Source organism: Brassica napus, chromosome C8, assembly GCF_020379485.1.
Source record: "Brassica napus cultivar Da-Ae chromosome C8, Da-Ae, whole genome shotgun sequence".
Lineage (NCBI taxonomy): Eukaryota > Viridiplantae > Streptophyta > Magnoliopsida > Brassicales > Brassicaceae > Brassica > Brassica napus.
In genome coordinates, this window is record NC_063451.1 from 16,045,518 (window position 1) to 16,056,645 (window position 11,128).

Below are 11,128 nucleotides of genomic sequence, written 5' to 3' on the forward strand. Positions count from 1 at the left end.
ACAACCAACAAAATATAAAATCCTATGAAAAACTCTTGCAGTTCTAGCTAAAAATCAGCAATAACGTTTTGTCTTTTAGAAATGTAAAAAAATCTTAAAGCTGTGGAATCTTTGTTGCCGAGCCTCTATCACCTTTAGCTCTATTAAAATGTTTGGCCATGTTTTAGGCTCCAGAATCATGGCAATCAAATTCTTGCAGTTTGTTTCAAAATTTTGACATGTAAAATACCAAAACATGTTTTCCATTGTCCAAGAAAGTGGTTCGAGCTCAAAGTGCAATGAAGACTCTCTTCTTATCTGATTATTTATGCCCATTAATTAGGTTTGTCGTGTCACGTTTTTTTCAGACTCATTCATAACCACTAAATTGTGTTGTATAAGTTCAAGCACCATCCACTAAACATATGTTTTGCAAGCATATGGCTTGTCACACATTCTGGTTGTTGGGTCTGAGAACATATTTCGTTCGCTGCATACCAAGCATGAAATTCCCCTTTCGCATGTCTGATTATTTCTGACGGATCCATGTCAATTGCTCGAAATAATTGATCATTCCAAACTTTCCAGAAATATCAAATTATCTACGGATGTGAATCTCCATCTAATGTCGGATCTTCAATATTGTTTTTCCTCCATAAAAGGTAATCCGTATTTGTGAAGATATTTGAAACTCGGGAAATATATGGGTTAGAAGGAGTAGCTGATAAGGTCCATGCCTATAATGTTGAGGGACACTAAAAAATGGCATGATTAGCAGATTCATCTTGTTCTCGAAACCTTAGACAATAATTATCACCTTGCATATGACATAGTGTCAGGTTCTTTGTCACAGCCATATGTCTAGTTATCAACTGTCATATAAGATTATACATCCTCTGTGACATATGAACTTTCTAAGCAAAGATTTTAATTCGGTGATGCTTGGTTCCGAGTAAAATATTAAGGATGAACATATAAAATATATTCTTAATGTTTGTGTGAATTGATTGAATTCGCAAATAAATTTGAAATTCACAATTGTTGAAAAACTATCTCACAATTGTTGAAAAACTATCCAATAATACTTTTTCTAGTGATTAAGAGGGAAGTAGGCAACTAAAAGTTTAAGTAAAATCTTTTATATTAAGAAACGGATTATTACGGGAGTAGTTATTTGGGTACACTCTTATATGTTTTGCTTCTTGGATGGATGAATACAAATGCCATCAAACACCTATATTTATACTAGTGAAAGGTTAAAATTATTATAAAATAATCTCTAAACATTATATATACACATTTTTAGCATCCTTTATATATTAAAAGAGAAGCATTATAACATATTTTTGTACTCACGTGTCATCACCACAATCATTCTTAGAATCCTTATAAAAACATGTTGGTCCATATAAATATATAATAAGCTTTTTATTAAACTAACCATAAATTAATTATGAATGTTCTTCATTGTTTCCTTAAATAGAAATCACGTAATTACTTAATGTGGCTGAAGTATATATGACAATTAATGATTTTGAGTAATAAAAATTTGATAAAAATTAGTCTATTCTCTATCATTTTTTAAAATTTTTAACTTATTAAAATAAATTAAACAACCACATTAACTATATAATAAAAATTTAGATTTTTTCATATAAGTTATATTTTGAATTTTTAAAAACGACTATAAATGACTAAAGTTGTTAAAAATCTCACATTAAAAATTTTGTGATCCATAGTTTAAAATTTCTGGTATAACAAGATACAATTGATTAGGAAATTACATAAATAGGAAGTCTCATTTAATAAATATTATGTATATATGTATATTAATATTTTTTTAAAATAAATTATATACCATATAAAATACATAAGTATTTTAATTTCGAAATTTGCTTTGAATTTTTTTGAAAAACATTTTGAACAAATATTGACAACTTAATATTTAGATTTTTAACTTTGCATTGAATGATGTTTAAAATTATAAATTACTAAAACTATTAAACATCCCAAAAATTGTTTATTGTTATCAGTGATTTAAAAAATTTGTTATAAAGAAATACAAATGATCAAAAATAATATGAGTATAAAATTTTTTATAACAAATGTCAATATTAAAAATGTATTATATGTCTATGTTAATATCATTTAAACTTAATTTTATACTATATAAAATAGAAAAAGGTGTTTGTCTAGACTAATAAAATTTATTTATGTATTGACACCAATTTAATTATATATGTAATAGTTACTAAAATTTTAATTATTCAATATATATATTTATTATTTAATAATATGTAAAAAACATATAATACATAAAAATAATTTATATATAATATTCATTCCGCGCAAGTCAAGGCGCAGATCTTAACCTAGTTTCTAGATTATTTTGCAAGTCTATTTGTCTAGATAATATGTATTAGTATGATAGCATCCCCTTTGTCTTAATATTTATGATGATAATTCATCTTCACAGCTCCACTTCATAACTTTAAAGTTTTCTTCAACATCTTTTTGGGTTTTTAATTTGGGCCATAGGTTATATAGGTAAACCATGCCCATCGCTTTACTTTGCTTGATTTTTTTGAGTCGTATGTGGCTTTGCTCATCCCTATTGGCTTCAGAACCTTTGATAATAAGAGAATCTATCTCTCTTCTTAATTACGAGTTGCGTTGTAATGCCAATTGACATGCCCTCTATGTTGAAGTGCATATAATATAAGTTCGGTGCAACTACTCGAGTATTGGAGACTGACCCATGCTCGCACCACCAGGCCACGAGTAGTTATTAGATTAAACATCCCTTTCGGATGATTCGTAATCTAAGGTGGTTAGGCTATCTCCTTTCTATTTTGGCTTTATTAAGAGTTTGATTTGGTGGAAACCCTTTGCATGTAAGCAAAATATTCATGGAACTTGAAAGCAATAATATATCAAAGTTGTGCAGGTAGATTGTATACTTTATTATTATTTATTAATGTTTTGGCTCAATATGCTTTATTAATTAGATCATCTTTTTATGTATTTACTTTATGAAAGGTCAAGTAAACAACTCTTTTTTTAACAACTTCAAGTAAACAACTCAAACAACAAAAGCAAATACATAAATAACTTAAATTAAGAAAATTAAAACAATTTTACTTTTTCAGTGAGGTCTCTGTCTTCCATTTGCATATATATAAAAACCACCACCAAACCAGATCCCATTTTATTATATGAAAAAATAAGGAAGAGAAAAATGGGTTGTCGTCAATTATCGATGATAGTTTTATTCCTTTGGGTGTTCCAGTTTCCGGACAAGACCGTCGTAAGCTCGGCCGTAGAAGAGAAAGGAACGGTGTTTGTGTACGGAAGAGCGGCCGTGGGAACAGTAGACGAAGACTTCATCTGCGCCACTTTGGATTGGTGGCCACCTCAGAAATGTGACTACGGAACTTGTGCTTGGGACCATGCTTCGATTCTTAACCTGGTTTTCTTCTTCCTCTCTTTTACATTTTTGCCGTTTTTGTTTCTGTCGAAAACAATGCAACTTGTGTATTTTTAAAAAGAAAAAGAAAAAGAAAAACACTTCACGTGTATTATAAGTCGGTGTAGCAGGCTTTTTGTTGAAAATCTTTACTTTCTGTTGAAAATCTTTTACCAGGAAATAAAACAGTAGAAGTTTATTTTTATTTTATTTTAGTAGAGGTTCACTCTGTTGTATGTTGAGTTAGTATAGCTTTTTTGAGCTAGTATAGCTTTAAGAGGTGGATTTGCAGTTTTTTCATGTTTTTGGGATGTTGGGTGATTAGCCCTTCTGGCTTTATCTCTGGAAATCATATATCTGCCGACTATTAGCTAAGATCTTGATGTGGTCTCTTTTCTGTTGTTTGAGACGATTTTTTTTTTTTGTTTGTTTCTTTTAGAAATGGAATTAATAAAATAGAAAAGAACATTGTAGATAATATAAAACTCCATTTATTACTCTTTTTACCATTTATGGAACGTGAAGTCAAATATCATTATGTACCAAGATCCAAATCCAATGCCCTTTTAGTAAAATGAAGCGTACTTTAACTTGGATATACGTTGATCTTTCTTGCAGGACCTGAATAACACTATTTTTCAGAATGCAATCAGAGGTATGTAACCATATCATATTCCTGATAATTCTAAATCTTAATGTTCAAAATTTGACATTTTTCAATTTCAAAAAAATATACAGAATTTGCTCCATTGAAAATAAGAATAGGAGGAACATTACAAGACTTGGTGATATATGAGACACCAGATCAGAAACAGCCTTGTCTTCCTTTCACCCAAAACACTTCCCTTCTCTTTGGCTACACACAAGGATGTCTGCCCATGCGCCGATGGAACCAGCTTAATGACTTCTTTAGCAAAACCGGGTAACCTTTTGAATTATCTTCTTTCTTTCAACTATGTTTCCATCCTCTCCTACATTCTTGTGTGGTTTGAATCAGAGCTAAAGTCATCTTCGGGCTGAATGCACTCTCTGGTCGGAGCATACAATCTAATGGCGAAGCCGTCGGAGCCTGGGATTACACCAATGCTGAATCATTCATCCGATATATAGTACAGAACAACCACACGGTCGATGGTTGGGAGCTCGGTAAGTCACCTGACATAACAATATGCAAATATCTTTACATTCTCTAATCTTTTTTTTAATTTTCCTCAATAGGAAATGAGCTGTGTGGAAGTGGTGTTGGTACAAGAGTTGCAGCAAGTCAGTATGCTACGGACACCATAGCTCTGCGAAACATTGTGAACCGGGTTTATAGGGATGGGAGTCCCATGCCACTGGTGATAGGTCCTGGTGGTTTCTTTGACGCTGCTTGGTTCACAGAATACTTGAACAAAGCTGAAAATTCTCTCAATGCAACTACTCGTCACATCTACAATCTCGGTCCAGGTAAAGGTTTCGCATCATCAAGCAGCTTCTTCAGTGCCCCCTTATTATCACCTAAATGGAAGAGAAAACAAAACTACATTTTTGATGCATTAGGGGTGGACCAGCATCTGATAGAAAAGATTCTAAACCCTTCGTACCTGGACCAAGAGGCAATAACGTTTCGCAGCCTAAAGAACATAATCAACAACTCCTCAACAAAGGCTGTGGCATGGGTTGGTGAGGCTGGTGGCGCTTACAATAGCGGTCGTAATCTTGTCTCTAATGCTTTCGTTTATAGTTTCTGGTAAGAAAAGGACATCATACCAGAAGAAGAATATAGACATATTAGCTTGACTTTTACTCAAAAATGATAATATATTGCACGATGGTAGGTACCTGGACCAGCTTGGTATGGCATCAGTTTATGATACAAAAACTTATTGTAGACAGTCTCTGATCGGAGGAAACTATGGCCTGCTAAATACTACTAATTTCACTCCTAACCCTGACTATTACAGGTAACTAATATAAGATGAAACCTGTGAACAAATTTTAAAATTTTAACCAAGTGATGCTACTTGTCAAATTGCAGTGCTCTGATCTGGCGACGACTTATGGGAAGAAAGGCATTGTTCACAAGCTTTTCCGGAACCAAAAAGATACGTTCATACACCCATTGTGCAAGACAATCGGTAAGTCATAGTTTCCATACTTGTAACTCAGAAAAAACGCATTATTTCTTCTGATGTAACAATAAAAGTTTTAATCATGCAGAAAGGGATCACAGTTTTACTGATGAACCTTGACAACACTACAACAGTTGTGGCGAACGTAGAGCTAAATAACACTTACAAACTAAGACACAGGAAGACGTCTCAGAAAATAGCAAGGACTTCCCAGATGCCTTGGGTCTCTGATGGTGAAACCCAAAGAGAAGAGTACCATTTGACAGCAAAGGACGGAAATTTACACAGCCAGACTATGCTACTCAACGGTCATGCACTGCAGGTTAACTCGATAGGTGACATACCTCCACTGGAACCGATACATGTAAACTCAACAGATCCAATAACAATAGCTCCATATTCTATTGTGTTTGTGCATATGCCCAACGTTGTTGTACCTGCATGTGCTTAGGGGAGCTGCTGCATGTTGGACTTTTATGACAGCTCCATTCAATTTTTTGATTAGAAAAAGAAGTGTACCTATCTTTCAGAACAAACTTTATAGACCAAATAAATGCAATGAAATAATTTCCAAACACTTCTTTTTCAAAAATTTATTTCTGGTTTAACAGTTTCAAACTGGTTGGGACTGTACAGACGGTCCCACTAGAGAGTTAGAACGAAGCTACAAGAAAAGCTTCTTCTAGTCACCAAAGCCACAGCGACTTCTCCCCATGTAAAATTAATTGTGTTCTTCTTTGGAACGAACATTAATGAGGTTGTTAGGAGAAGTAACTCTCTTAACTAATATTCTTCATTGCTAGAAAGCATCAAAGAGCGTTATACAACAGATAGGTTATCCATAGATAAATTATAAACCTTTTTGAGCCTTTTAGAAGCTATTTACGTCAGTGCTTTTATGTTTGCATGTTAAGGAAAAAACACAGGAAAATAGCAAAGGTAACCATACTAATGCATTTTGATGTTCACTTGCTTGAATACATTCAAGCGTAAATCTCTGAGCACATCACTGGCTCTACAACTGTCGACAGTTTAACTAACAATGTTACAGGCAAGTGTATACGTTTTAGCCAGTTTATGTGTTATTAAGTTCATGGATGAATAAGCACAAACAAATATTAGAAGCATATAAGTAATCAAGATCTGGTTTAGGTAGTAAAGAAAAAGAGCAAAGAGTTGGACGAATATCTTCGCCTATACTTAGTAAGCAAATCAACTGGCAATCCAGTCAACCACGACACTCTTGATATAATGCTTCTTCAGCTTTCTCCGTCTAATGTTCTTTCCCCTGCATTCATGCGCAATTTTGTTTTCACTTAGCTCTGCAGTTACTACTTTAAGCGTTAGTAAATAAGCGAACTAGCAAACTCACCAGTACTGGTTGTATAGCACAAACTCATCTGTTGCTACTTTCTTCCCATCATCATTGCGGTTCCAGTGGTATATCGCATGTGTTCGGTTTTTTATGTCCAGAGTGGAGTGTCCGTAGCTAGCTTCTCTAAATGCAGAATAATCTGGCTGTGGTTCCATAAACCTGATACCAAAAGAGGATCAGCTTTCAGCGGCTCAAATCTTAGTCTTAGCTCTAGGTTTACTGTAGTTTTGATGAACTGGAATAAGAATAGCTTTGTCCTTATCAAATTCCAAGGCTCATTGTTAGATTTGTTAATGTCACTCACCTTCCCGCAAGACCTTCTTGATTTCCTCCGTCTCCAACTGTGATATAAACAGGAGCTGACGTATCTGGAACTGGGAAGCGGTCTCCACTTGACACATTATACCGTACATTTGATACTCGGTACTGATGATTTAAAACAAACAAAGATTTTACAATGAAGCATACACAAAAAAAAAAAATCTATGGAGAGTTTTTAAGTTAAATGAAGTTTATGTTACCGATCTCTCGTAGGCATGAACATGTCCAGCAAAGACTACATCAACTCTGTATTCGACAAACCATTCCTCAAAAGCTGCTCGCATGCTTTCACCCTCCTTGAAGTGTGCTTCATTACTGTTGTAAATCGGGGAATGCATCAGAACAATTAGCCAAGGAGTTTTCTCCCTGTCAACTCTTTTGAACTCTTCATCAAGCCATCTCCATTGAGGGGTATACTTCACTGCACAACAATCACATCTACTCAGTGGTATAAACCAACCTTTTATGTATAAGACAAGTGTTAGAAGCAGAGGATGATGTTTATTACCAAAAGGAGAATAACTGGAGAGGACAATGATATGAGCGGAGGCACGCCTAACGGAATACCAGAGAGGATTGCTACTTTTTGAAGCCAAGTATGGCGTAGTGTAACGCTCAAGGTAATTCTTGAAAGGTGTCACTTCCCCCTGTAAGAAAAAAGACACAAGCCAAAACCTGAATAGAGTGACAAGTTACAACAAAGTAAGATGAGTCTCAAGATATATGTTACCATGTATGGCATGTAATCGACTTCGTGGTTGCCTGCAGACCAGAGCCAGGGCTGATAAGCGGTACTGGGCTCCACGAAACGGCCCCAAGTATCCCATCTGACACCAACATCGTTATATTGATATCTGTCAGCGTAAGAGAGATCTCCAAGGAATAAGACAGCTTGAGCTCCACTCCGCATGTAGTGTTCCAGTGTGGACAAGGAGTTGAATGTTTGTCCCAGGTCGCCTAACAATGAAATCTTATAAGAAAGAGCAGCAGTAGCAGAAGAACCAGTTGAGAGAGTGACATACCTATGATACCAAACTTGTAAGATGCATCTGGATGTACATGTGGTGGTGTAACGAACCAAAACTCCCTAGAAGATTCACCACTTTCAATCTTGTAATAGTACTTTGTATTATACTGCAATATTAACCCCCAATAATTTGCATGTGATATATAAACTAAGATCAAATAAAAATATGCAGTTCCATGTCCACAATTTGCCACCAATGAAACAGAAACATGTGGGTACTGTTGTTACCTCAAGGCCAGAGACTAGGCAGTGATGGGTGTAGCCAGACTTGTATTTGTAGAAAGTGTAGTTAGAGTAAGTGCCTTTAGCCACAAAGTCGTATTCGCCCTGGACGGCGCCGTAATGGACCGTGCTGGAGCCAGGCTCATCAGGAGTCACCCAAGAGATGATAACAGCCTTTCCATCATAATCACCTTGAGTTATATGTACCTAATTTTAATTTAATTTAATTATCATATGTTTGTTTGTTAATTAGTTTCTCGATTCCAAATCCTGAAAGAAAATGTTGGATTCAGATGACTCACTTGTTGAGGAGCGTTGTAGCCTTTAGGGACTTTGAAAACTTTGTGGTCGAGTGGAATATCGACGGCGGGCCATTCGGAGCGGACATAGCTACTTGTGATCCCACCTTCTCCATGTAAAACTGAGCTCAACAACACAGAGACTACCAGCAGCAAATGACGAATCTCCATACCCCCCAAATCTACCTGTCGCAAAATCATAATTTACAATCAAAGAATCAATCTGAGAAACACGTTTTCTCTCTACGATCCGAAGATAATGAGGAAGAGACGTGATTGAGAAAAAAGTCGAGGGGGAAGTGATTGATTGATACCACCACAGTAAAGTTGAAGGAGAGATGATCTCGATGATGATGCACTCGATTGTCCCTCACATTTATCAACTATCTCTATCCACATACGTGGACCTTTCTCATTGGCTTATTTCTTTTATGTACCAAGACTGGATTGGATCTCTTAACTCTTAAGCATAATAAACGTAACATTTAACCCAATGTTCACCAAGTTGAGAGATTATTTATTATTCCGCACTAAGCAAAGCCTCCTTCCTCTTTTGAAGCAAATACAGATATGGAATAAAAAGTCTTCTCGATATGATATTAAATTTGAATGTAGGTCCCTATTTTATGTCGCTTCTTGATTCGATCCGGATCAGAATATAGGCTATTTATTTGGAATCCATGTGATTACATTATATAGATCAGAATGTCCGTTACTATTCCAGATATATTTTCTAATGACTTGTTCTTGGGTTCAACCTCGGTGAACCCAAAAATAACACTTTTCTAATATACTTGTCTTAATACTTTATATAACTATACTGGGTGGCCTGTGTCCAAGGAGCATGATGAAATACTTTAAAAAATATTAATATTACATAAATAAAATTTTGTTAAAATTTTTAGTTTTATATTATTGATTTTTTTAGTTAATAATTTTAGTTATTTCGGTTTATAACAAATTTTTATCGTATGAATAGATTAAATTAGTGGTTACATGTAAATTAAATTGCCATATAAGAATTGTTTTTTGAAACACTTCCGTATAAGAATATAAAATCAATTATTACATACAAAATTTTAGAATATAAAATCAATTATTACATACAAAATTTTAGCTATATAGTCACTGTCATTAATACATAGATTATATTACGTGATTAGTATATTGCAAATATTACCATTACTCTAAGTATATTATATATGTGTATCTAATTGTAAATAAATGGCATATTTGATATGTAAATTAATTGTATTCATTCAGTCTCCGTATATATTTTTTGGGCAGTACTCCAAGTAAACTGACTAATACACGTAGTATATTAGTATACTAGGGTCGGTCCGCGCTACGCGCTGAATTTGGATTACGTGTCCTTTCCATTTGAACATAATTGTAAAAGCAATTGTTTTTTAGGCATTGTCTAGTTTCATGTTGTGTTGATTGTTTCTGTATGGGATATTTGAAAGAGGTGGTGACTTCAAGTCGTTACACATGTAATATGTTCTAACCTATGTCGGCTGTATTTTATAGGGACATTAGAGACATTGGACTATTACTTTTGTTAATGTTGTCTTGTATGGACTTGTCAATTGTATGTAATGTTTTCTAGTAGCCTATTGGATCGACTTTCTTTTGGTTTTGTTATGTTTCTATTTGTTTAGCAATATCTTATTGACCAAGCAATCAATAAGCTTTACATTATTTTAGTGCAGCATACTCTTACTTAATAGGGTATTTATACAGATGTTTTTAAGCAAATTGCATATGTTTCTATTTGTTGTAATTTTTTTAATCTATACTATTTAAGAATATAAAGTTAAAAAAATTCGTAGTAATACTCAAATTTTGATCATGAAAGAAACTTCATCTTCCTTATATAATCTTACTTCGTCCCAAACATGTTTATAGTTTATAGACAGCTTTCATGTTCTTCCGTTCATGCAAGTTTGATAAAAAAAAAGAGCGATAGAGAGAACAATAGAAGAAGTAGAGTGAGGTTTTCTCCTGTGAGTTTTGTACCTTTAACTTCGAAGTCTTAAACTCAATGCTAATTGAGTCTTATTTTTGGTCTCAACAGAATCAGAATTGCTCAGGCTGGTGGTCAAAAGAGAAAACATATAGACTTCATCTGCAACAGTCCAGAGCCACCACCTGTGTTGTGGTTTTGAGTTCAGTCAGATCTCGAAGAGTGAAGCTTTGTGAGTTTTCATTTGAGGATGATGTTGATGGAGCTATTATGCTCAACAACGAGGACTCAATAGGGTAAGTCATGAGGGGCATGCCAGTGAGTGATGAAACCGTCGGGCTGTAGCTTAGTGAAGAAGA

At 34.5% G+C, this 11,128-nt stretch overlaps 2 protein-coding genes across 2 annotated transcripts; one reads left to right on the forward strand and one right to left on the reverse strand.

The window, feature by feature from the left end:
- Positions 1-3,172: 3,172 nt before the first annotated feature.
- On the forward strand, positions 3,173-6,136 carry LOC106449539 (heparanase-like protein 3). Its single transcript, XM_013891288.3, has 9 exons — positions 3,173-3,448; positions 4,064-4,100; positions 4,184-4,367; positions 4,443-4,591; positions 4,664-4,894; positions 4,988-5,177; positions 5,266-5,391; positions 5,466-5,565; positions 5,648-6,136. The coding sequence occupies exons 1-9, from the start codon at positions 3,218-3,220 to the stop codon at positions 6,008-6,010; spliced, it is 1,611 nt and encodes a 536-aa protein (XP_013746742.2). The 5' UTR covers positions 3,173-3,217; the 3' UTR covers positions 6,011-6,136.
- A 354-nt stretch (positions 6,137-6,490) lies between these two features.
- On the reverse strand, positions 6,491-9,350 carry LOC106390905 (bifunctional purple acid phosphatase 26). Its single transcript, XM_048765538.1, has 10 exons — positions 9,118-9,350; positions 8,807-8,989; positions 8,511-8,711; positions 8,278-8,389; positions 7,986-8,212; positions 7,764-7,902; positions 7,456-7,676; positions 7,239-7,360; positions 6,932-7,093; positions 6,491-6,847 (listed from the first exon to the last, which is right to left on the reverse strand). The coding sequence occupies exons 2-10, from the start codon at positions 8,972-8,974 to the stop codon at positions 6,772-6,774; spliced, it is 1,428 nt and encodes a 475-aa protein (XP_048621495.1). The 5' UTR covers positions 8,975-8,989; positions 9,118-9,350; the 3' UTR covers positions 6,491-6,771.
- Between the last annotated feature and the right edge of the window lie 1,778 nt (positions 9,351-11,128).